Consider the following 26,487-nt stretch of genomic DNA (forward strand, 5'->3'; position numbering starts at 1 on the left):
CAGAGGGACTGACCTACTGGTAGAGCTGTAATAACCTCAACAACACCTGAAATTGTAGTAGAAGAAAGGGTTTAAAATTCTGAGTTTGAGCCCTGCCTAAGCAGGTTGAGGGAAGATACTTCACTAATGGTGGGCCTGCAGAAGTCCCGATGTTACCTGTAGATTTTAGTCACAACTTTATTCTGGAATGCCTCTAAAGGACTAATACGGTCAGGTAAACACTCCTTGCATGGTGGCATGTTCACCTGAAGAGCAGGGAAAATGAGTTTTATGAGAACACCTCTAGCAGAGGAGTTTTGCAGTTGCCCATTACTAATTCTTCACAGGCAAAGATCAGTCCTAGAGTCACAGGATCATAGAATCTCCTGAGTTGGAAGAGATCCACAAGGATCATCAACTTCGACTCCTCACCTTGCAAAGGACAACCTCAAGAATCACACCGTATGCCTGAGAGTGTTGTCCAAATGCTTCTTGGCTTGGTGCAGTGACCACTTCCCTGGGAAACCTGTTGCAGTGTCTAGCCACCCTGTGGTGGACAATTCTCCTAATTTCCAACTTAAATGTCCCCTGACTGTGCTTCATGCTGTTTCCTTGTGTCCTATCACTAGTCACCAGATAGAAGAAATCAGTGCCTGCTCCTCTGCTTCCCCTTGTGAGGACAGATAATGACTCATAACACAGATCTCTTTTTCCAAGGCTCTTCCTATTCCAAATGAAGACCGGATTAAACACCTCTTGGGACAAAATGGTTGGACCTCCCAGAAGAATGAGCTGGCCTGCTTCTACCCACGCCTGGCATCTAAATCAGAGACAGGAAAGATCGGGTTAATTAACTTGGGAAACACCTGCTACATGAACAGCATCATACAGTCTCTTTTCATGGCTTCGGAGTGAGTTTTTCCTCACTTGCTCCCATTCAAGGCTGCTCCAGGGCTTACTTGTCACACCAGCCTTGCATGTCCCACACTGATTTTCCATCTTACATGTTGCACCTCTGCTTTTCTTTCGCAGCTTTCGGCATTCAGTGTTGAATTTAACTGAGGGCAACTCCCAGCCCCTGATGACAAAGCTCCAGTGGCTCTTTGCATTTTTGGAGCACAGTCAGGTAATTATTTCATGTTCTAGTTATTTGTTTGGACTGTCGGCTGCGGAAAGGCTCGTCTCCAAGTTGCTTCCTGCCGGCTCCAATGTGCTGATAAGGAGCTGTGGATCTTGGTGGGTTTTTATAATGGGACAAATTTTGTTTATATGAAGGAGGCTTATTTTTGGGGGTGGAGGAGGGAAGCTCCTGTCACCCATGAAAGTGAGCTATGTTCACTCCAGGCTGTCTATCTTCAGCCTGTGGTCTTCTTGGGTTGGGCTGATGTAATAACTAATAGTGTTGACAATGAAGTCCCTTTGGTAATAGTTTACATCTGTGGGCAGCTGAAAAGCCTGTTAGTGTAAAGCAGAGGTTTTGTTTCTTGCTATGCAGCAAGGAAAAAGACTGGAGCAGCTCACTTGTCCCATTACTCCACAGCAAAGCACAACCAATCAATGAAAATTGCCTTAAAAGTTGTTTTGTTAAAGAATAATAATTAAAAAACCCTTAGACTCCAATATTTTGAATCCTCTGTATGTGAGGGAAAGTAAAATAAAAATAACACCCTTAAACTAATTATGAATGTTTCCATGACATTTAATAAGCATGAAATTTAATAGAAGTGACTCCTGGAGATACAGCTAAGTCATATCTAACTCTTCTCTTGAAAATGTATCTTTCTGTCCCTAGAAAGATGAGATTTTGAAAATCCAGTGAATTTTCCTTTGCTGGGTAACGAGTCATCTGGGCTTCTCCATTTTCTAAGCCTTGACTGACAGAGCTGGGTTGTGGCATTGTGGTATTGTGTCACTACAGATGACTTAAGGGGAAAATATAGATATCCTGCTAAATTTAATATTTAGTCATAGAAGAGTCTAGTATTTGATAGCAGGTTAGGGCATCTGTGTTCTGTGATGAGCAAGTAAAGAAGCATATTTGCTTGTTGTGTAGTTGATGGTTAATAGTTTCCTGCTAATTTCCTTTTAGTTATTTTTCTTCTTTGGGCTGTTCTTAAAGTCATTTTTTTACCAAAGATGGGTCTTTTTCCATGTTAATTAGACAGCTGCTTCCTAATGGCATCAATTACATTATCTGTTAATGCAGATTACCTGCCTGCAGTGATCAGAATGTTGGGTGGAAGTTTAGCGTATTTTTTGCTTTGTTTTTTTTTTTTTTTTAATGAAGGGATTTGGTGAGAGAGATCCTGATCAAATTAAATGGAGCAGCAAATTAAATTCAGACTGAATTAAGCAGAATTATCTGGATCAGGCCAATAAGCCATTTTAAAACTGAAGGATAGACACATGGATATTTTATAGAAGTATATGTAAAATAATGTCTGAAATTCATCCTTACTGTCCTGGCTTGTAGCAAACCAAGATAGTCTTCCTATGCACTGGGATTAGCCTTTGTAGGGAGAAAAAAGGGATCTTATCAAGCACAGAACACTGTGCTCCCAGTGAAACAGCCAGAAAGGCATTCCTCTCCCCTCTCCATCCCCCAGTGTGAACTGAGAACAAAATCCCTAGGATTAATTGCATTTCTTCTGTGTTGCTGGCAGCGACCTGCCATCTCACCTGAGAGCTTCCTCTCTGCCTCCTGGCCACCCTGGTTCACCCCTGGAGCTCAGCAGGACTGCTCAGAGTATCTCAAGTACTTGCTGGACCGGTACGTGACAAGCTCCATGATTTTGGAGCCTGGTGTCTATGGCATCCCTGAACCAAAAGTAATGTTTAATGCTGACCCACATGCACATGAGAGTGGAGGCTTGGGGCGAAAGACGGTTAAACTAATCAGAGGCTCCTTGATAAAACCCTGATTGGGCAGTCCTAGGGGTAAGGTCAGAACTTAGTTCGGCTTGAAAATTTCTGCCTTTGCTCTGAAGGCAGGGGAATTCATAGAATCATAGGATCGTTAAGGTTGGAAAAGACCTCATCATACAACCATTAACCTGACACTGCCAAGCCCACCACTAAACCATGTCCCTAAATGGCACATCTACACATGTTTTGAGCACTTCAAATGTTGGATGCAGGAATGGTGATTTCACTGCTTCCTTGGACAGTCTGTTCCAATGCTTGACTACCCTTCCAGTGAAGAAATTTTTTCTGATATCCAGTCTAAAATTGTACCAACTTTAGAGATTTACCTGACAAGCCACTCAGCCTCCTCTGTAAAATGGTGGGGTTTGCCTTTCTCTTACCTAGAAATACCAAATCTCTGGTGTGCCAGTGATCTCTCTGGAAGTGGGGAATCAATGTCACACAGAGCCTTCAGGTTCCCCAATCCTGCTCAACTCCTTCCTGCCTTCCTCCTGCAGCATCACACCTCTGGGTACAGACAGGTTAACTGGGATTAACCGCTTGGAGTGAAGAACAGGAACCCTACTTTAGAAACTACCTCTTGGTGTTGTATTGATGCATAATGCAGCCTTTTTCTCCCCTGCTAAAGGCTGCACGAAGAAGAAAAAACTGGGAAGAGGATCTACCAGAAACTCAAGGAATCCAGCTTGATGTCTCAGGCAGTAGAGCATCATTACTTAAACAAGACATTGATTGAGAAGATGTTTGGGGGTAAAATGATGACAAAGATCCGCTGCTTGAAGTGCCTGAATGTCTCTTCCCGAGAAGAAGCCTTCACAGACCTGTCCCTGGCTTTTCCTCCATCAGACAGGAACATGCATGGTAGCACACCTGTTCTGCCAGTGGAAGAAATTGGCCCACAGTTCATTGAGCCTCCTGTAAATGCAGGCCAGCTTGCAGGGTCTCCGTGGATCCGGAGGAAGGCCCCCATGGTGGGGGATCCTGCAACCCTGCCGATGTTGGTGGAAACATTGGGTTTCCAGGAGCCGGGAAAAGCAGCGAATCCCTTAAGTGGCAATGATATTAGTGTGGATACAGCCAAAGACCCTTTCTCCACTTTTGGGGAGCAGGCATGTGCTCCCAAGGACTCCAGATCTGTCCCAGATCTAATCAACTATTTTCTTTCACCAGAGAGACTGACAGCAGAGAATAAATACCACTGCGAGAAATGTGCTTCCCTGCAGGACGCAGAGAAGGTGGCAGAGCTGACAGAGGGTCCACACTACCTCATCCTCACACTGCTGCGCTTCTCCTTCGACCCACGGACTATGAAGAGGAAGAAGATCTTGGACAACATCTCCATCCCTGTGGTGCTCAAGCTACCCATCCTTGTTACTCCAGAGGAAACTGAGGAAGTTTGCCGGTGTGGGAAGGATAGTGCTGCCCCAGGAAGTGGCTTTATGTCTTTATTGTATGATCTCTGCAGTGTAGTGGTGCATTCAGGCATCTCCTCTGAGAGCGGTCACTACTACTGCTACTCCAGGGAGTGCACTGACACTGTCCCCCACGAGCAGCCCCGGGATGGGGTGCCAAAACCAGCCTCTGACAAGCAGTTGGACTTGGAAATCCAGTGGTACCTCTTCAATGACACCAGAGTTTCCTTTTCCTCCTTTGAATCAGTCAGCAATGTCACCTCGTTCTTCCCCAAAGACACTGCCTACGTCCTCTTCTACAGGCAGCGGCCGGGCAGGCAGAGCTGCCTGCTGAACGAGGCCCTGACTGAGGCTGGCCGCCTGCATGGAGAACCTGCCCTCCATAAGGACTTGATGGAAGCAATTTCCAAAGATAACATCCTCTACTTGCAGGTAACTCCCGCTGCTGTGCACAACAGGGTGCGATCCTGCAGCTGTCCGGCTCATGGGCCATGTTCCCACCCATCCGAGCAGCAGTGGGATCATGTCCTGTGGTTAAAATCCTGCAGATACCCACCCACTCCCTGAAGCCAAGTCCCTTTTCCTTTGTAGCACCCAGATATAAACAGGTTACAGTTTCCTGTTGAAACTGGGCACTGAGATTGGTACAAGACACCTTGTGCCTGTGCTCAGGGTTGACTTGCTGTTATCTGCCCTTGGGAGTTCAGCCTGAAATTTTCTTCTGAGTATCTGGAAAAGACAGAATGATGGAATAGTTTGGATCAGAAGGGACCTTTAAAGGCCATCTAGTCCAAGCCCCTACAGGATGAGCAGGGACATCTTCAACTAGATCAGGTTGCTCGAAGCCCTGTCCAGCTTGACCTTGAATGTTTCCAGGGATGGATCATCTACAACCTCTCTAGGAAATCTGTGCCAGTGCCTCACTACCCTCATTGTAAAAAACTTGTTCCTTACATTCTACCCTTTCCTCTTCTTCCCACCTTCGCTCACTGGTAACCAGCTGTTCCTTCCTACCACCTCTGACATTCACCTGAGCCATTGCAAGCCAGGTCGGTTTTTTTTCTCCTTCTTATCATAGAATCACAGGATGGTTTAGGTTAGAAGGGACTTAAAGGTCATCTAGCTCCCTTGGGCAGGGGCACTTTCCACTAGACCAAGTTGCTCAAAGCCCCATCCAGCCTGACTTTGAACACTTCCAGGGATGGGGTATCCACAGCTGCCCTGGGCAAACAGATGAGCTGGGAATACAAACTAGAACAGATTTCATTCAGCTGGTGGAGTTCAACGCTTTCCAAACAGTAGTATCCCATATGACAATAACAGCATGTGGGAGAATTTGAGCGGTCCCTCCTCTCCCAGAGGTGATACGGAAGGGCTGGTTTTTGATCGCTGGAGCGATGCAATGATTTGCTGCATCCTTCTCACTGAACTCTAGAGATGAGCATGTGGCCTTCACACCCCAGTTTAATTTGGAGGAGGCTCCCAAGGGTAAGCAAACAGGCTCCTGGCTCCTCAGAGATGGTGGGAGCATCCTCCCACCTGGGTCCTTCAGTTGCTGATATCCTTGTGGCTTTTTCCCCCTTCTTTCTCCCAGGAACAGGAAAAAGAAGCGAGGAACAGAGCCGCCTACATTTCTGCCTTGCCAAAATCCCCGCTGTGGTGGAGAGACTTGGACAAGGACAAGGATGATGACAGCTCATCAGGGGGCTGCAGCCCAGCAGCAGGTGGGGGCGGATCCGGCTCCTTTCATGGACTCGTCTTCTAGCCAAAGGGCTAAACCAGATAGGTAGTGTCCGTGGAGCCAACCTAAAGCCAGAGGCTCCTCTTCCTCACCCTGATGACAGGGAGCATCTCAGAAGAGGATTTGAGAAACATTTCAATGAAAAAGGACTCAGGGGCTGATTTGGAGGCATCTGGAGGGTCTTGCTGCTTCCTATGCACTTGGCCTTCATGCCTTAACGTACCTAAGCTAACGCGATGAGCAGCTGCCGACAGCTCGGAAAAGTGCCCTTTTGCTTCAGCGTAGCCATGCCTTGCTTGCTGTGAGCCATGCCACTAGCCTGGGGAGGGGACAGGGACAGGCTTGGGGAGGAAGACAAGACCCAGAGGGGCCCCAGGGATGGAGATGTCCCATGCACATCCCATCTGCAGACCTTCCCATGGCGCTGAGTTTGTTTTGGGGGGACCTCTGCTCAGTTGTTTTATTTCTTTTTAATGTGGTTTTGAGAACCCACCTTGACACACCTTTAAAGGTAGAGAAGGGCTGAAAAGTCTGAAAACTGCCAAGCATCTAGTGTAGCAATGCTGATCTGTGAGGCAGTGAGCTTGCAAGCCTGCTTGGTCACAGCGAGTGATGGCAGGCTGACCAGAGGGGCTTTATGCTGCATTGCAAGGCATCCAAAAGAGGGTGAAGGGCACAAACTCCTCCAGCCAAGAGAGACTGATCTGAACCAGTTGGGGGTTCTGGGCTCCAGTGAAGACCTGCTGTGTTACTAGTGACCTCTGGATACTGTTAGTGTGCACATCAGACCCAGACACACAGCTGTTTTTCCAGATGTGTCTTTAGGACTTAGTTAGCCTCTTTCTGCTGCTGTCATTTGATGGCTTTCTGGGCTGTATCTGCCCTTTAAAATTTGTGCTTTTCTTTGGGATACCCTGCACTGAGCAGCAAATGACAGAGCTCCCCTAAACTCACTAGCTATTTTTTTTTAAAAAATGCTGATTTGCAAGGAGAGGAGCCCAACTAGATATATTATATCAACCCAATATAAATACATACTATGTAAACGAATGTATTATATAAATCAGTAATGGGACAGGGGCTGATTTTGGTGACAGGTGGCCAGCTCAAGCCCCAGGCAGCACATCTACAGGACCACAGCTCCCTCCCGTCTCCCTCCCCAGCTGTTGTCCCCAGCCTGCTCCTCCCTCACGCCTGTAGTAGAGATATCTCCAACTCAAGTGGCAGAGACTTGTGCCTTAGGTCTTAAGTGCAGGACCTAATCCTGACCATGGGGTATTGGGTTGGGAATACTGTTTTGCTGTAGAGGAAAAGGCAAAGCATAGACATTGCTATGGATAATGTGAGCAGAAAGTCTGCTAGAGAGGACACTTGGGATCAAATCTGTGATGTATACTATCATATTCTTTTATTGCCTTTCCTACATATAAATAAAGGAAATTAAGTAATTCAACATAGAGACTTAGTGTCTTATTGCAGTACTCATAGCTATTGGGCTGATGGGTCAAAAAAGAGATGGGAAAGCTGATGCGAGATGAGCATCCAACCTCACAGATGTGGACAATCCTGCAGAGGGGTGGCTTGGAAGAGGAGAGCAGGCAGACTTGGAATGGGGATCCCAGGCCACAGCTGGGTGCCTTCCAACAGAAGATCACAATTCTAATAGTGGGGTCTTGCAGATGAGCAGTGGAATGTGTTTGTTGCCTTTAAGTCAGCTAGACTCAAGGCAGTACTAAGAGGGAATAAATATGGACCCAAAGCTTAAGTTTCACAGAAAGTACAGTGTTTCCTGGTTTTATTAATAGACTGCTATTTACCTCCTGTTCAAAGAGGTTGCCAAAAGTTTTCCTGTTGCTGTTGTCCTAGCTCCTTTCTTTCTGCCGGAGTGTCACCTGGAGGCATTTTCTGGGCCATGTGCTGTAAGGTGCTTTTGTAGGAAACTGTCTTTCCTTGATGAGATCCTAATCTAAATGATGAAGTCAGACAAGTCAGATAGTCAAACCAACATGGAAAATAGAGAGGCTGTATCATAGTCATGTTCTTTGCTGAACATCTTTTTTTCCCCCAAGGTATTCTGAGAGAAGCAGAGGCAAACAGCATGCAGTGCTCAGCATGGAGAGCAACCTGGAGAGTTTCAATGGTGTAATGAGGTTGTTTGGTTTAGTCTCTGTTCACTTCCTGTAGTTATTAGCATTGGACTTAGCTTTTGGACTCAGCCAATCCCACTATGTCACTGATGAAGATACTAAATAGTATTGGCCCCAGTATGGATCCTTGAGGGACACCACTCATTGCTGATTTCCATTTGGACACTGAGTCATTGACTGTAACTCTTCTGATGCAGCCATCCAGCCAATTCCTTATCCATCTAACGGTCCAGCCATTCATCAAACCCATCTCTTTCCAATTGATGGGTAAGAATGCTATAGGGGACCATATTAAAGGCCTTACAGAACTCCAGTATAGCACGAATATGGTATATTACTATATGCTACAACAAGTATATTATATACTGTATTACTAGTGTTAGTAATGCCAGTGATATTTGTATATTGTATATTGATAAAGTATATGCTATAGTATATGTGGTAGTATAGCCTGTAGTGTCTGTCACACATGCCTCTGGTCAAGGAGAACCCAAAGGGGAGTCCTCAGCTCTTGGTTTGGGATCCCGGATATGCTGCAGGTGTGAGGTGATGCTACTCATCTAAAAAGGGTGTTACAGGGGCTGTGCTTATGGACATATCTTTCCACAGTTGTCTTTTTTTTTTTTTAGAAAAAGTATATATAAGTGCCTTGAAGGAGAAGGTTGAACTTTTAACTCTGGGGAAAGAATTTTTCCTTGTGCTAATGTTCTATGGGTGATTTGGGGCTCACAGATGTCGAGCTGCTGATGGGTGTGGAAGGCAGCACTTGTCCTTACTCTGCACACACTAAAGCAGACATATAGTAGGAAATTCAATTTAGCAGCTGAAAAACACATGGTTTGGGTTCTGGTATCAGAAAACCCCCTAGCTGCATCCTAAAGGTCCTCATTACCCAGATGGGACAACTTGAAGCTGTAAGAGACTCTTGGTGACATGCTGAGAAGATGCTCTGAAAGCTTTAAAGGTGCTACGTAATTGAACTTGATCTGCTCTTCCCATGAATTCCCCCCTTCTCTCCCCACTCTGAATCCATGCTGGGAATCACCAGTGAGAGATGTCTTTTTATTATCATTCTTTTATTTTCCCATTGCTTTCCTGTTGCATATACAGTACTTAAAAATGAGATCACCTTCACGTCAGGCATGTACCATGTTTATTAACAGCAAAAAAAGTATTATCTATGCTTCACTCAAGACCGATTTACAGGATAAATAATTGTTTCAAATTACCTTTAAAAAAACCAAACGACAAACCCCTGAAGAATAAATTAATAACTTAAGTGATTAGCTGTCCACAGTGATTTGAAAACTTAATAACCATTCAAACAGTGACACCACAAGAAGACACATACTGTACAGTTTGCCACAAATTACTCTTTTCCTTCCTTCTACAAATGGAAATCAAAAAATTAAAAATACTCCTCTTTAAGAACAGTCATAGGCTTTGAAACACACAAAACGTCCCTGCGAATTGGCTGCCAATGCAACAGCTTCACAGCCGGGGCTCTGACCCCTCCTCGCAGCAGGTTAAGAGACACATGGAGAAAACTACCCTAATTTGGCTGCATCTGTTCCCACGCAATGATGCCCGAAGTCAGTGGGGATATGCTGACTTTGCCAAGGGCTAGATTGAGTGGGATATAACTACTCTAAAGGTTTGATCCTAACCCTACGGAACTCATCAACAGGCTCCCTGTGGAGCCCAGGGTCCTGCTCCCTTCCCCTCTCTGTGACGTGCTTCATCCACCACGTCCAAAGGGACCAGCTGGCCATGGGATGGAAGGGGGATAGCTGTTTGGTGACACCTTGCTACATATCAACTACTGAATTAACAACCCAATCAACAGTACAACACTAAGAGTTGTGAACAAGGAGATAAAATTGTGACTACAATGATGGGATACCAAGGAGAAATCATGACCAAAAGGTGCACATCTCTACCTGCAAGAACCTCATTAACAGCTACAAGATCATTGCATCCATGTGGACAGGTTGGGCAGAGAAGAGAGGGACACAGACTCATCAGGGGCCTATTGGTTTATTGGCCCTTGTGAATTGATGCTGGACTGGTCCCTCTGATTTTCTTGACAGTTTTTTGATGTCCATGCATGTTCTCTGACTGGTGTCAGGGGTTAGGCTTTGCTCTTCCCCTTTCCCATTACAAGTAGGGCTTCTTCATAATCACATAGTGTGGGTGACTGTCAACTTTTACATAGAATGGAACTATTACATCATCAGGTGGGAAAACATCAACACAATGCAAGCATAACTTGAGAAAACCATTCTCTTACTCACCTCCTAGGCCAGAAAGATCAGACAGGACCTGGGAACTATTTTAACATCTTCCTACTAAAGTCTACACCACATAAGAAAGACCTGGGCAAAGCTCTACCCCTCCCAAGGAGCCATGATCAATGGGTAGCCAAAACAAGCCAATTCTTCCTGGTATGCTCAAAGGACTGGGATGCCAGGGTGTAGGAGCTGGCATGGAGCTGCTGAGGGTTCTGGGTTAGTCTCTAGCATAAAAAATTCATAGGTTCAAGATGTCTTCTAGTTGCTTGGACTGTGTGTCTGTGTCCTGGGTAACTTGGTCTGGGCCAGCCAGCCCTTTCCCAGGTGCAAGGGATGGCCCCAATATGCATTAGTTCCTCTTGATGGTGTGTATGGCCTTAGAGGTTGAGCTGTTTTCTTTGACAGTTGGCTTCATGGCTTCACAGGAGAAGTGGCCCTGTCCCAGTTTTGCATGTTATAGGGCTCTAAGCAACACTTTCAGCCCCTTCCCTCACATGGAGGAGTCTCCACTCAACCCCAGCAGCACAGGATCTCAGGGTGGAAGAGATGTCTCTAGTCTCACCCCTTGCTCCAAGCAGGGTCAGCTATGGGGTTGATCCAGACTGGTCCTGAAAAGCTCCAAGAATGAAGATAGTACTTTGTAGGACAACCCTGTGAAGCCATGGCACTGCTGCCCCACAAACAGCTCATGGGAGCCCCACAGCAAGGTGTCTCCCAGCACATACTGGTCCCCACCACATTTCTTGTAGGGCTTCTCCTGCCCATCTCACAGCTGGGTGAATGGACCAGAGATCCCTGAAAGCCAGAGCACGGAGGCATCACATTGTCAGGCACTCACCCACTGAGAGTGAAATGCCCTGGGTAAGTCCCGAGAGTGGTGGGAGCTCCCCTCCCACCAGTGCATGGCTTTTACTGAGTAAAAGCCCCCAAATCTCTATATACCTGAGTCGAGACTCATGCCAAAGGAGCACATGGTGAGGACTAAGACTTAAGCCATGCTGGCAAACTCCCCTGCCTTCTCTCCTTCCAACCACATGTTTCCCCATACATCAGTGGCTGGTGGCCCAGTGTCCAAATCTATCCTAGTTAGCCCCCATCAACCCAAGCCTTAGCTACCTTTTGGTCCTGGCTCTGTATTTAGCCTTATCTGCCAGACTCTCAACTTTGCCCTGGCAAAGTCTGCATTCACACGTATTTTCTTTCTCCAACTTGAGACTAAGCCTAAGCCCGGCATCCATTTAGAGCTAGAAATGTATTTCACACTAAACACTCAAATGTCAGTTCAGAGCAAATCAACTCCAAGGCAGCTCACAGAACTCAGCAGACAGAAGAACTGTGAACAGCAGTTGCAGACTTACAGCAAGGGATACACACTTTTGGAGACTTTTCCCTTTAAACTCAACAGCTTAGAAATTTTAAAGCTTGGGGAAAGCTTTGAGCCATGGCCCTGGTGCTTCATAAAAAGTAAATAATTGAGGTCATGATGCTTGTCCTGCCACACACATGCAAACACATCCCTTTTCTAAATGAGACCATAGAGCTGTAGAGCAGGGTCTGATGTGAAGGCTCAAGCCATTTTAATTGCAATTAAAATGAATAATTTGCAATGTTCTCAGCTTCCTAAAATACCTATTTCTAACAAAAGAGTCAGTCATACTTGAGCATCCAAGTAGAGAGTGGATGTGATAAACTCAATGCCTTCAGGACAAAGTTCTTGGCAGTCCGTGTAATTAAAGCAGCTGCTTTTCAATATGATTTAAGACTAAATACTGCACAAACATTAATCATCAGGGACTGCTGTAATCAGCTCAGCAATCGTTACAGATGACTATTTCCACTGAAGCCATTGATTACTTAACAGCTTTCAGGAGGGGTTGATACAGTCACGTCTATAGGGCATAGAGTCTGTGGGCTGCTACTCAGTTTGGAGGTGCTGTTTGCTTGGTGCATAGCAGGGGAAAAAATTGGAGAAACGTATCTGTTTCTGTGCAAACACAGACTTCACTGCAAAGTGGAGAGGGATGAGCAACCAGCAGTTTTAAAATAGCTACTTTTGGGCTGTTTTGGTCCTTGGTCTGCCAAATGTAATGGGCCAGTTACCAGTGATGCTCATGAGAGCAAATCATTAAAACAGGGGATCTGAGCCTGGGAAAAGTGCTATCCCATGCCAGTGCTTGCCCCATGAACAAATACAGACACTTGTGAAACATGGAGGGAAAAAAAGGCCTAGTCTCTCCAGTATCACAAAAGGCCTTTTCCATCTTAATTAACACTTTGGATTATATGTGAGAGTGGGCACTGGATGCATCTAGTCCCAGTGCAGAGCATAGGGCACCCACTCAGCAAACTGCATCCAAACCCATTGTGTTTCAATCAAACCTACTGTGTTTCAAGCCCCTGCACCATCAGAAATGACTACTGCTGCTGCCTCCACCTTGCCTGCCCACTGCCATGGTACCAAGATGCAGTGATGACAGGGGTGATAGAAATACAGAGCACTGTACTCTAGTCTTCATTTCGTCATCTCACCAGGCAAGTGTGCAAGCCCCCAACAGGACGCAATGGCCCTTAAAGGCAGTAACACACTCACTGATCTTCAGAAAGCATCTGACTGTGCTAAATCTTCCCCTTTGGGATTTTTTCCTTCTAGTGATTATTATTTTACCATGAGCATTAGGATATTTGCTTCATTATTTCTGTAAAAGCCCAACACTTCAATGCCCTAAATGGGTTGTCAGACCTTTTCCATTAACATCCTTCCCTTTCATGGCATGCAAGAAGAAAATATAAAATGGTGTTGGAAGTTCAAAAGTTATTTTACCAGCATATCCTTAAGTGGCTGGTATCCCATCCCTCTGTGGGTCACGTCTGGCCCTTTCCAAACTCAAACCAAGATTAAACAAATGTGTTAACGCTTAAGCATTAATAATCAATATAACTTGGTGGTGTTGGTGGAACACAGAGCTCATGGTACTGGAAGAGGTTAAGCCTGCAGAAAGAACAGCTCCAGCTATTTAATAAATATTATTACCTCATCTTTCTAATGTTTCCTTCATTTGGCTGTCGGTTTGCAGTCAACCTGTTTATTCGTGTCAGTGCTTGCTGTCTGGCAATCAGGCTGCTCCATGGTAATCATAAGTTCTTCCTGTTTTCATGAGATCACAAATTATTATCTCTGCATTAAACTGTCTCATCCTTCTTGTCTCTCTGTGTCCAGCAGCTGCCTGCAGAGTGATCTCAAAGCCTGGATGTGTTAAGGATGCTGGCAAGGGGCAACAGCAGATTCCCACCCATAATTAGAGCGTAGGGTTGTTAATGTTAGCAAGCCCTATTTCTGTGTTGAACATTGCTGAAGATGAGGAGAAAACAGTCCAGCCTTTTGGACCCTCCACAAACCAAACAAAATGCTATGTTAAAGCTAATATTGAAACACCTTGCCCTGACTGTCCTGACCAGCCTCTTCCCAAGCCTGTGACCTCACTATCAACCAACATTTCAATTACTCTTCTTTCTTCCAAGAAACATTCCACCAGACTTCCTCACTCAAGACCAACCTCTGCATCTGCCTTCTCCCAGTCCTTGCAGCAGCCTTCCACTCCCTTCTTGTCACTCATCCTTACACCAGTCTAGATACACAGGGTCTCCAGAGCCTCCCTGAACCCCTCAGAGCTTCTCACAATGGCCACAGATGTAGGATTCTCACTATATGGGCTTCTTTTGGTGCCACAAAGGGCAAATTTTAGTTCTTGGGATCAGATTCACAGGCATTGATTTCAGACAGGCAGCGGGTCAGGGCTTAAATTCTAGCTTCCAAAGCCAATCATCTCTCCAGCCCATTGACTTTGAGAGATGTTGGAAAATATCAACAGAAGACACCCCAACAAACTTGTGTGAGCATGTGCCAGCATGTTTGTGTGTGTATGATGGGGTGAGTCCTGGACTTCTAAGTTAGCTCAGTGGGACAGAGTGGATACTCCTCAAGCTCCTGCAAGCTAACAACCCCAACCAAAACCACAGGGGATGTCTGACCAGGAGGAGAACAGCCTTCACAGGTTTTGAGAATATTAGTTACAAGAGATCAGACAACAAAAATGATTTCAAAAGGAATGGTTCTTGCTAAGTTTTGGGATTGGGAGGAGGCAGAGAAGAGAACAACCATAAGGAGTGGAAATCAGAGCTGGTGAATGATGTCACATGGGAGATGCTGCAAACCTGCACGGCATGGTTTGGGGTATGGTATGGAAGAAGACAGGGAGAGATGATGCAGTGTTAGCACATACAAGGTGGCTTTGATAGCTGTAAGCAAAAGATGTGTAGGGTGAAGCCTGGTATTGCTAAATCGAAGTTCCTGGATAGTGCATCCAGCAGCTAAAGCACAAAACTAGCCACCGAACATAGTTGGTCTTTATCACTGGCAAACAGTATCCGCCAAGTCTTCCCCTGAAATTAAGTTTTGTTTCGTTTTAAGAGAAAAAAAAATAATGAGACCCCCTTCCCTCCACAGACAAGTCTTAGAAATCCAGCCCAAGTGGAGCTGGGGAAAACCGACAGGACATTGGCCTGTTTTGATGCCTGCTGCAGGCACTACTGCTTCACGCTCTTGGCAGGCTCCGAGGACTGCCGCACATCAGTCCACTCTTGCATGGTGCTCTGCAGCGCCTGTGTCTTCTCCTTGTCCACTTGCACGTAATCAACCTTCTCGTCTGAGGCGACCGACGAGGTGGAGGGCTGTGGGGAGGAGAAACAGGGTCACTCATCAGCTCCCTGCTCGTCCCCCTTGATCCTTCCTGCAGCAGCACTGAGGGTGCCACAAGTCCACCAGCACCATTCCTGCTTTCTTGCAGACTCCATAGCTCATCACCCTCCCTCTAACCTCCCAAAGAGTCTTGGATGAAAGATTTCACCTGCTCTGCCTCTTGCTGGCATGACACTGTGGTGCAATGGAAGGGCAGAAACAGCACCTGGGTCTTTACCTTCCCACAAACTCTGGGACATAGATGTTTGGTTGCAATTTTGTTCTCTAACTGCTGATATTACAAATTCAGCCTTACCTTTTGCTCATTTTTTTGTAAAGAACTCAAGAACTCTTACAGATACACATAAAAATCCCAGTTCCATCCCTTTTAGCATTGCTGATTCTACCCACCTATGGTGCTAACCCATTTTCACTCTCAAAACAACAGATATGTTTGCAGGTTCAGCCAGGAGACATGTTAAGGAAAAAGGAGATATTTTTTACCATACTTTCTGGGGTTCTGGAGCTTTTTCTGCCTCTACAAGCATTTCAGAGGACCTCCATCTGCTTGCAACTGGACCAGATAATGTGAAACCTTCCCAAGACTTTTAGGTCTCGTTTATCACCTCAGGAGACATAGCTTCCTTTGGATATGTGGATGTCCTGAGATACTTCATTGCCCTGTTTTCCTATGATTTGCTTTAAGATGGTGTTTGTTTCCCCTGTGTATGAACCTGGAGAAAAGTCACCAACATCTGTGTCTTTAGGAGCTTCCCTTTCCACATTTCCATATGACATTTACAGAAGCATCCCATTCCTGACCCATCTTCTCCCCACAGCTCTTCCTCACCAGGCAATGGCTTAATCAGCTCAACATTATTTAACTTTTAAAGGTCAGGTTTTTTTTTTTTGAAAGCAGTTTGTACTTTTCCTGCCCAAATGACACCCTTTGAAAGCACCTGACTGGCAGCAGACAGGTTCCCAGCATTTTCTGAATAAGGTTATGAAAGTATTTCAGATACTTTCAGGTGGAAAACCCAAGTCTAGTTTTGGAGGATGTGTTGCTCTGAAGGAGGAAAAAAAACTTCTGGTACTTCCTGGGGATACCTCCTGACAGCTTTTGAATACAATCTTCAGCTGAATTTCTGGTCTCATCAGCATCCCTGAACCCCTGCACATCCATGCCTATGGTGACACTTCCAGCAGGGCTACAGACATGCAAGAGACACTGAGTCTGACCTAGAGTAAATACAGCAGTGGATTATAGAATGGTTTTGGTTGGAAGGGACCTTAAAGATCATCTAGTATCAACCATGCCATGGGCAAGGGCACCTTCCACTAGACCAGGTTGCTCAAAGCCCCATCCAACTTGGCCTTGCACACTTTCAGGGATGGGCCATCCACAGCTTCTCAGGGCATCTTGTGCCAGTGACTCACCACAGTAAAAAATTTCTGCCTAATATCTAATCTAAATCTACCTTCTATCAGTTTGGAGCCATTCCCCCTTGTCCTATTACTCCATGCCTTTCTCAAAAGTCCCTCTCCAGCTCTCCTGCAGCCCCTTTAGGTACTGGAATGAGCTCTAAGGTCTCCCTGGAGCCTTTTTTTACCCAGGCTGAACAATTCCACCTCTCTCAGCCTGTCTCCACAGCAGAGGTGCTCCAGCTCTCTGACCATGAGAGACTCTTGAGACCATAGTCCAGGACTTTGGACCATGCTACTGTCAATATGCATAGAACTCCTTAAAAATGCATCACTTTTAATAAGAAGTTTATCAAATCCCCCATACCTTTCTGTGTGGCCCTGGTGAGCTTGGCTGGAAGTCCAGGGCCAAGTAATCCACACTCCCCGAACTCTTTTTAGGCGCTGGGCTGTTGGTACCACTAGGAACAGGAGAAGCAGAAATGGGATTTTGCTAATGCAGGGAAGAGACAGGAGAGATAATGAGGATTAAAATGGGAATAAAGAAAAAAGGGAATTAACACAAATCTGGCAGCAAAGCGCCTTGGTGGCACTTTATCAATAAAAAGCCTGGATATTTGGTCATCCATCTCTGGGACCAGGGTGTGTAGACCTGGTGGGGGACTACATATGTTGTATGTTGTGCTAACAAATATTTCAAGCTCATGTTCTTGATTTCATGTATTGGAGCAGTTCTTCTGCCTTTGTGCTGATTTTATTCACATGCCTGATAACAGATGTGGGCTTTAGCATGTCCCAGGAACCACACCTCAGTGAGGCCAGGCCAGCTCTGAGATCTTCACTAATCACAACCATGCTACAGAGAGCACTGATTTCCTCTACCCCATGAGTTACATAACCTCGAAAATATGCTTAAATCAGCAGCTCCACCAAGAGAGACAAAATCCCCTCCCTGTAAGCAGTGCCGCTCCCTGTTGCTGCTCTGATAGCCCCTGCCCTCCACACAAATATGATGTCAGTCGATATTAGGGGGAAAAAAAATTGAAAAAAATCAACTTCAATTAGGAAAATACACCCTGACAGTTCTTATACATTTTATCCCCTCTTAATTCCCGGTAAAGTAGGTGATATATGTTTCTGCTCTCATATACATTTAAAACTCCAGTGGGACCTGTCATTTTCAGAAGGAAGCACACTGTTTTGTGCATGCAGGGATGTATGTCAGGGTGGACATCACACAGTCCTATCTGAGCACTTCCATGTCATGAGCTAGGAATGCGTTTGCAGAGCTGCGGAATGTGTATGTCCTGCCAGGACTATCTGTCTTAGCTGTGGGGCCCTTACCATCGCCACATAGTTCTCCTCGCTGTCTCCCGAGTCAGTGCTGGTGATGCTCTGGGAGGAGACAGGGCGACAGTACTGCAGAGAGCCCGCGTTGAACGTCTGGCTGTAAGGACAAGGGTGGATGTGTTATCCATGGTGGCAGGGGCTGCTTGTTCATTGCCAAGGAGGGCAGCTTTTGATGCCTACAAACATTACCATGCTCCAGTCTGGGGACTGGGCATGAAGAAGAGCTGGTGGAATTGAGGTTCTCCAACCCATCCTTTCCATGAGTTGGAAATCACTGGGTTTGGTCTTCCCATTTCTTTTCTTTCTACAATTTTTTGCTTGCTATGTACCTGTAACTCTCCTGCTATCACCTACACAAACCAGGCTCCATGAACTCTTTTATTTCACAGGAAACATTTAGTTGTGGAGGATGCAGAGCCAGCCTTGGTGAAGCCTCTAACCTCCAGCCTTACCACAGCTACAGGATTTGTTTACTGTACAGGGCCCTATCCAAATTTTTTGCTGGAAAACAAATCCTCCAAGGAATTGTCTTGCTTTCAATTGGCCAAATCTAATTATACCAAACAAAAAAATTAAATCAGTGTCTGGCATTAAAGCGTGTGTCTTAAAAAGCTATTCGTTGCCTTTCAGTAAAGCAGGGTCATATGATTAGCTGATAAGGGAAAAATCCATTAGCTTCTCCAGGGTCGGACGTCTTGTCAATCAAACCCTGCTCGCCGCTTCCCAGTGCAGTGATTTCAGCACACAGCGCTCATGCCCTGCAGTCAGTCTCCACACAATCCAATTTATTAGAGAAGTCATAGCAGCCAAGCTTTGCTTCTGCCTTTCACTGGACAACATCAGACCGTGAATTAGCAGCAGAGCTGAAATTGTGCGAATCCTGTTATTTTTGGCCGGCAGACATAGCTCTGAAGAGCTTTGGTTTAATTTTGCAGACTTCCTTTGGGCTAGGCTTTGCTTTCAAGGCAATCAAAGCACGTCTTGGTCAGACCCCAAGAGTGTCACCCTATGTTTTGAGACTACAGTGGGGTTTTTGGGGGGATAGCGGGATGTGAAATCATGCCCCACACCCCCAGTGTGGCTGAGTTGGTCTGGCTCAGCTGGATCATGAGTTGTGGTGGACCACAGGTCCAATGTGAGAGCCATAGCTCTCCAGAAGTCGTCAGATCCCAGAAACAGGAAATGTCTTCAAGGGATCTTAATTAGCTGCTCAGCCACATGCTGGGCTCAGCCACATGCTGGGCTTTCATGTGAAATCCCAACCTAAATCATTTTATCTTTCTGCCACCAGCTGTGATGTGGGGAACCTATGACAGAGGTGACAGATTGGCTACACGTGGACACCAGTGAGAGCAAGACCAGACAGCTGCTGTTGAATCAGAGCAAGAATTCATCCCCCAACCATTACTCACGTTGGCCTGGACCAGGATTTTGTGACTGGCGATTTGAAGGGAAGCTCATCGATGACAGTGTTGTTCCTCAGGTCCAATGGTGATGGCTTTGCTGGGGGAGAGAAAAGCCTTTATTCAGAGGCAGCATGTTCCTAGAATTCAGCATCCATGACTGGCATGAGAGGGTCCCCAAAAAATGGTTGATTACTTCCCATTCTGCTAATCAGCCAACCAGCCCTCTTGCTGATGACAAATATCTCCAGCCAAAATCCCTGCACTCATTTACGCCAGGAGAGAAAACAGTGAATTTCTCCCTCTGACCCACAGCCCTAAAATGGATGGGTGGTCCCAAAAGGGGAGTATGCCTCCCAGGAAATGAGGATCTGCTAAAAATGCCCAAACAGCAGAGTATAAACCCATTCATCAGGGATCTTTGAAAATCTGTGAGATGGGGACAAGACCAGATGCTGCTGACCCTGAGCTACCTTCGTCTGGAGTGTTTTCCCATAGGGAATGGGAAAGGGCATCTGCAGGGGAATATGAAAACTCCTCTCATCACGGATGGTTCATTAGGTGGAAGAGTGCTATGCTCCAGCCCCAGCCCTTGATTAGAGTGTTGATGGGGTTAGGTGTGGACACCCTAACAATGAAAGCCCTCCTCCTTAGGATCTCCTTGGTGACCTGTCAGGCAAGGGACTGGGAGGGAATTGGAGGATACTGGGAAAGCCCTGAAGGAAGAACTGCCTAGAACCAACCAGTAGGAAACAGCAGGAAAAATCTGAGTCATCTGAACATAACACTGAGATTTTGGGGTGGAGCACAGGGAGGGGTGCGGGCAAAGGGGGTGAGATCCTGTCCGTGACATATATTTCCTGTAAAGGCCTGTAAGGTCTTGAGATGGGCTGTTCAAGCACCATGAAAGTTGCATTTGTACTATAAGGCTCCTGAAAGATGAAGGGGATGGGAGAGATCTGAAGGTCTGAATGTGCTGGCAGTAGCAAAATGCACCCCACCCAGAACTGTGCACAAGATGACAGATGAAGCCTGAGGTATGAGACGAATAAAAGGATTCCTGTAAAGATTTCCCCACAACCATTCCTACCTTTCCGGTCGGGTTTGAGGTTGCGGTTGACTGGTGGGGGCTGGATTTCACTCAGTCGTCTGTGACACTGCACCATAGCTCCTCCTTTATGCACAGGAAGGGTGGCTGAGGACAACCCCACCAGGTCAAAGTGATGCGGCCCAGGGCTCATGGGGATGTAGAGGTTTTGGGCATTGTCGTTGGCTTTCTCAGCATGGATTAGGGGTGAGGAACCAGGGTTCATGGGGACGTAGTTGTCCTCGGAGTCAGTACTGTGGGAGCGAGCCACTGCTGCCTTGGCTTGCTGGGGGACAAGTGGGAGGATGTGCTGTAAGTATCAGACTCTGCTCAACCCCACCCCACTATAAACCCTTCATCTCTTCATAAATGAATACACATCTGAGGTGGGAACTGCTCTAAAACCTAAGCACAGAGGGAAGGGATGGTCTGTCCCCACCTTGGCCATCAGTTTGCACTGAGAGGGTCTACCTTCTCTGTTTCCAAGACATTGCAACATCCTAAGTTTTGAGAAAGGTCTTCATCGCCCAGACTTGAGCATCTTCTCATGATCAGAGTGAGCTGCAGAAACATGCTTAATCTGGAAAGCCTTTCTTGCCTGGTCTCTGATCATGACTAAAATGCAATATGAAAGGCTGCTTTAATGTAATTTCCAGCTCAGGAAATCTTAGAAAGTGCACAAAAGAGGCTGTTCTGGCAATGTGTCAAAATTTAACTCAGAAGCATCCAAGGCTTTAAGGAAGAAGTCAAACTCCTAGGCACTTTTTTTTTGGGGCCAAAGCTCCAGGAAGATACACTGTGTGGAAGCAAAGCTCTGCTTGCGGTGCTGGGTTAGGTCCATCTGTCACTCCATCTGTTCCCTGCAGGCCACCACGATTTTAACTGAAACAATTAATAAAACCCTTCTTGACTTAGCTCTGCAGGCCTGCACTGTGAGGTCCATCCTGGAACCAACTTGTTTCTGAATCTATAAGATGCAAGTAGGTGCCTACAGTGTGGTGGCCAACACCAAGTCCCACTCACCAGGTAGGAGTTGTACCCATCGTTCATGGACTCGACCGACTGCACGGCACTGCCGCCCCCGTGCTGGGGGTACTCGTACGTCTCGCAAGAAGAAGCTGCAATGCAACCACAAATGCACAACGTGTCCCACCACAACTGCCAATAAAAAGGGGTCCCTGAAAACAAGGCACTGTGAGGACAATATCTGTTTTGTTGATTCAGATGCTGATGAGAAGACATGGTCTTTAGTCTGTCACAGACTCTCTCCTATGCTCCTTCCCAATTAGCATCTCTCTGATGCATCACCACAACTGCACATGCTGTGTGGACCTAACCCGGTTCTGTCAAAGTACTGCAAAATCCCAGGGGTAAAGATGTCAGATAAGGTACATCATGGTGACAAAACTGGTTTAAGGGAGAGCTCTGTTAGAGCTTGCTCAGCAGATGTAGGGGCTGGGAGCCTCCAGTAAGGGAAGGATGGGGTGAGGATGAATGCTAAGCTCTTAGATAAGTCTGCCTACTGCTGAGCATGGGTCTGATCTCAGTCTAAATGTTGGCAATTAGGTAGGAGGAGATGGAAGAGGCATTTCATAGAGCTCTGTGTAAAATTTACAGTGTATTTTCTCTTCAACCACCTTTTCTAAGTTTGCAATTTTGTCATTCTAAGTACAAGTGGGCATGTTCATCCATGGCCTACTCACGGCCAATGGGAACAGCATCTCTACTGCGCTGGGGACATCGGGTCTTGGAGATGTGCAAAACCAAGGTGATGTGCAAAACCAAGGTAATGTGCAACCTGTGCAAATCCAAGGTTTTGCTCACCCACTTTGGTGAGCAAAACCAAGGCAGCTCCAGGCTGAAGTATGTTTTGATAAACCTGGTTATGAACTGAAGGCAAACTAAAAATAGCTGAAATCACAAAAATCTGGTGAAGGGCTTCATATGCAAGCGGGTTTGGGGTTTTGGTTCAAGTTACAACATGGCCAATAGTCATCTGGGTAGCTCTGGTGGGCAGAACTCTGTGGATGCCTCTCCCTGCCTGCTGAATACAAAAAACAGGGCTAGATCCTAACTGGGGAGAGCTTCTTTGTGTCCACCCCCTGGTTGATGCCAACAGCACTCCAGCCCTACCACAACCCCATGGGACTGATCTGCCCAAGTCTGGTAGACAGGACAAAGCCACCCTCAGCTCCCCACCCCCAAAATTCACCTCGGTGCAATCTGCTGTTCTCCACTGCAGGCAGCGTGTTTCTCCGTGGAATGGTGGCTGCCATGGGGGTCAGACCTAGATTTTCACTGGGCTGGAGCCGCTGGGGTGGGCTGCCCCACCGTGGCTCTGTCTGCCCAGGTTTTGGGGGCCGCGGGGGTGGTGCAGAGGGTGAGTCGCTGGCGGCCACAGCCAGAGCATTGTGGTTCTTGTCCAGTGTAAATGTCCTGGGGATCTGGTATATGGAGAGTGGGGTGGCAGGGATGTCATAGGAGTCCGTGGAGAGCTCCCCAAACTCCTTGCATAGGGTGTTGTTGGGAGTCTTGTAGGTGTAGACCTCCTCATTATCTGTTTCAGAGCTGGTGAGGCTTGACTTGGGGTGGGTGTAGGAGCCAAAGGTGCGTGGGAGATCATGCGCACTGTCCCTGAACTCCGAGTTGTGCCGGCTGGGTTTTGGCAGGCTGTAAAAGCCATGGAGCTGTCCACCAACTCCGTTCACGCAGTGCCCATTGCCCTGAGAGAGCTTCTGGACCGCTGTGTCGCTCCGCATGAAGAAGGCAGACCGTGTGGCTTGTGAGAAGCTGGCACTCCTGCAGAGGAAGGGGACAAAGGGGTTGAGATGGGGGGAGAGCTGGTCCTGGGGTGCAGCAAACTCTGCTTTTCCTCTTTGTCACCTTACTGACTTACATGAAGACCTAATGCATATACACTGCAAGGGTGTGAAAGGTAACCTTGATTGGGTTTTTTTGCCTGCAAAGGTATAACCATGCATGGGTCAGGCTTTTAGGGGCCACATGCTCCCACCCAGAAAGGGCTCACCCAGCCCCACATAAACATTCCCCCATGGAAGAGGCTCCTGCCCTGTATCAATCTCTGTGGTGAGAAAACCTGAAAGGGTTATGGGAGAGTTTCCAGTTGTGGCAAATCACTGGGAAAGTGCTGGACCTATGGGAAAATCTGGGAGATGCTGGTTGCAACCCCTGCTTCGACAGGGTTCGTGCTCTGCAGGGACAATAGGGACTCTTTCACGGAGCCAGCACGAGATGGCGCTCAGAAATAGGGCTTATTTGGGGAAAAAAACAAGTGATGTTGTGATAAGACAAATACTGAGCTCTCACCACCTTTGGAGCTCAGTACACCCAGAAAAGTTTCGGTTCTGGCAGGGTCCTTTCAGTCAAGGACTTGAAACATCATGTGTTAATTATTCAGTATTGCCTGCCAATTAGCTACTATTACCCTCATTTTATGGATGAGTAAAGTAAGAGCTCCAGAGCTGAGGGGAGGGATTCCCAGCAGTTCTGCAGCCTGGCCCCATGCACTGGGCATTGATCAGATGATTATTTCTGGCCCAGTTGCAGAAGCTGCCACCGGCCAGTTTGTTTCTGCTCACCAAAGCATTGGTGCTTGCTTCCTTCTCCTCTGTGTCCCAGCCACATTTGGGTTCTCAGAGGGTGGCTTTTAGGTATCCTCACAGCTGGAGCATCAGAGGGCCGTTTTTTTAAACACTGTTCTATTAACTCCATCTGAAGTTAATTTTTCTGAGCCTTTTTCTCTTGTTGTTTTTCAAGTAGGGAAAGTCAGCTGCAGCAGGAAAGCCCAGTGGAGGCTGCAGCCCGGGCTCTGCTCTCAGTCCACGCCAGCTGGGTTCTGACTGTCTCTCCCCTCCCTCCCTCCTCGCTGCTCCTGCGAGCCAAAACTCTTCACGTCAAAAAAACTCCTCGCTATTTAAGGCAACCGGCTGGGTCTGGAGGCGGAGAGCTGTCGCTCGCTCAGAAATACCACACCGTGCGCCGCCAAGCTGCCACGAAGCCCAGTGAGCTCTGGAAGGGGTGACTGGCAAAGTGGTGGAAACCCTGCCCATCCCTTTGTTTGTTGTTTTTCTGATTAAAGGCAGGAATTAGGGCCCTGCCTGCAGGATCACAAAGTGGTTGAGGTTGGAAGGGATCTGTAGAAATCATCTGGTCTAACCCCCTGCTCAAGCAGGGTGACCTAGAGCTGGTTGTCCAGGACTGTGCCCAGACAGCTCTGGAGTATCTCCAAGAATGGAGACTGCTAAACCTCACTGGACAACCTGTGCTACTGTTTGGTTGCTTATAGTGAAAGTGTTTCCTGATGTTCAGAGGAGCCCTCCTGTGCTTAAGTTTGTGCCCATGGCCTCTGGTCCTGGCACAGAGCATCACTAACAAGAACCTGGCTCCATCCTCTTTGCACCTTATCTGCACGGGAGATCCCCCTGAGCCTTCTCTTCTACTAGCTGAACAGTTCCAGCTCTCTCAGCCTTTCCTCTTAGGAGAGATGCTCCAGTTGTTTCAGCAACTCCATGGCCCTTTGAACTGGACCCAGTATTGACCCCTTGAGTACACTTCTAGTGACTGGCCTCCACCTAGATTTCATGCCACTGATCACCATCCTCTGGGTCCGGCCATCCAGACAGTTTTTAACACAACCCAGAAAGCCAGGAAAGCTGGGAGCTTGTGACCTCCTCCTCCCAACCACGATGAGATGAGACCATTGCTCAGGGCTTTCTCCAGCTGGGTTTTGCAGACCTCCAAGAATGGAGGTAGGTTGAGCCGCTGATACCCAGCCCTCCCTCAGCTGTCCCTGAGGTTTGCTCCCAGGTGGGCTAAAATACCTTGCATTTTCTGACTTTCTGCTCATGCACTGGTGGAGGAAAAGGTAGTCCTGGGGGGCACTGGCAGACAGGGTGCTCTGGAGGTGGCTGGCAGGTGAGTCGAAGGTGAACAGGGTGGGCTGGCTGGAGTGGGACGGTGCTGAGGACTTGCGCTCTCGCAGCAAGTGGTGGCTGGCACTGCTGAGCTCTGCCGGGGAGGACCGTGGTGCATGGTTCATGGAGGCAATGCTCCTCAGGGTGTCTGTGCAGGGAAAAAACACACACGTGAGTGGCAGATGGAGCTACCCGGCAACTTGTGTTTCCAGGACTTTCCTTACTTAAATGTTCTGTCATTTATGGAGGTCAGAGGGGTTTGCTTATGACTCCAAGTAATGCTCCCACCTCTTCTACTTGGAGCACATGCAACTATAGGTACCATGTATGGAAATACATATTTATAATATTTTATCATAGAATCATATTTCATCATTTTATCCTATTTCATCACATGCTTAGTGGTTTGCAGGGATGTCTGTGGGATGTCAGCCTATTTCATGGAGAGATCAGTGGGTTGTTAAAACCTGATTTAAAAAAAAGAGAGGAGCTTTCACACTGCAATGAGATGTGATTTAAGTCACACCCATCCCTCTATGTAAGGGCATCACTGCCATCCCTTTAGAGTTGGGTAAACTGAGGTACAGGGTGGGAATCTGGATGGACATAATGGCAGCGGAGATGAAAAAACATTCTCATGTTTCCCAATTCTCTACTAATTTTGTGGCCTCAAGAGATGTCCTGCTGTTTTATGCTAATAAAATTGGATGCACACCCAATGCATGACTCCTAGTGCCTGCTCCTCCTGCTTAAGGAGAAACAGACTTTAAAATATTAAATTCTTTTCAATGGAGAATATCCCAGAGGTCAGGAATAATCACCTGGCTACTCTAGTCCTCTCATAACTGTTCTTCATGAGTTTGAACCACAGATGAATTCTTACAGCCAAGTTGTAAATTCCCATTACAAAAAAACCCCCAACACAAACAAACCAAAACCAAAACCCAAAATCCCAGAAAAACCACAAGCTGCAGAATATTTTGGGAAAGCTGATCCATCTCTGGCTGCAGAAGACCACACAGAAGACCATGCATGCACTCCTGGCATGTGAAAACCACTCA

At 46.9% G+C, this 26,487-nt stretch overlaps 2 protein-coding genes across 3 annotated transcripts in view; one reads left to right on the top strand and one right to left on the bottom strand.

Moving 5' to 3' along the window:
- The window catches only part of USP35 (ubiquitin specific peptidase 35), a 28,695-nt gene extending 21,185 nt beyond the window's left edge, over window positions 1-7,510 (top strand). For both annotated transcript variants that reach the window (XM_064644878.1, XM_064644877.1), the window contains exons 7-11: window positions 697-890; window positions 1,012-1,105; window positions 2,643-2,749; window positions 3,533-4,748; window positions 5,911-7,510. In XM_064644878.1, the coding sequence (XP_064500948.1) occupies window positions 697-890; window positions 1,012-1,105; window positions 2,643-2,749; window positions 3,533-4,748; window positions 5,911-6,081 (1,782 nt within the window). In that variant the 3' untranslated portion in view covers window positions 6,082-7,510. The remainder of the gene's footprint in view (window positions 1-696; window positions 891-1,011; window positions 1,106-2,642; window positions 2,750-3,532; window positions 4,749-5,910) is intronic.
- Window positions 7,511-9,340: 1,830 nt separating this feature from the next.
- GAB2 (GRB2 associated binding protein 2) overlaps window positions 9,341-26,487 on the bottom strand; it is a 92,788-nt gene continuing 75,641 nt past the window's right edge. Inside the window, exons 3-10 of the mRNA XM_064644879.1 lie at window positions 25,334-25,574; window positions 22,705-23,291; window positions 21,516-21,610; window positions 20,496-20,778; window positions 19,415-19,505; window positions 17,997-18,099; window positions 17,020-17,145; window positions 9,341-15,223 (exon numbers count right to left, since the gene is read on the bottom strand). Coding sequence (XP_064500949.1) covers window positions 15,080-15,223; window positions 17,020-17,145; window positions 17,997-18,099; window positions 19,415-19,505; window positions 20,496-20,778; window positions 21,516-21,610; window positions 22,705-23,291; window positions 25,334-25,574 — 1,670 coding nt within the window. The 3' untranslated portion in view covers window positions 9,341-15,079. The remainder of the gene's footprint in view (window positions 15,224-17,019; window positions 17,146-17,996; window positions 18,100-19,414; window positions 19,506-20,495; window positions 20,779-21,515; window positions 21,611-22,704; window positions 23,292-25,333; window positions 25,575-26,487) is intronic.

The sequence above is a fragment of the Pseudopipra pipra genome, chromosome 2, assembly GCF_036250125.1.
Source record: "Pseudopipra pipra isolate bDixPip1 chromosome 2, bDixPip1.hap1, whole genome shotgun sequence".
In the NCBI taxonomy this organism is placed as follows: Eukaryota; Metazoa; Chordata; class Aves; order Passeriformes; family Pipridae; genus Pseudopipra; species Pseudopipra pipra.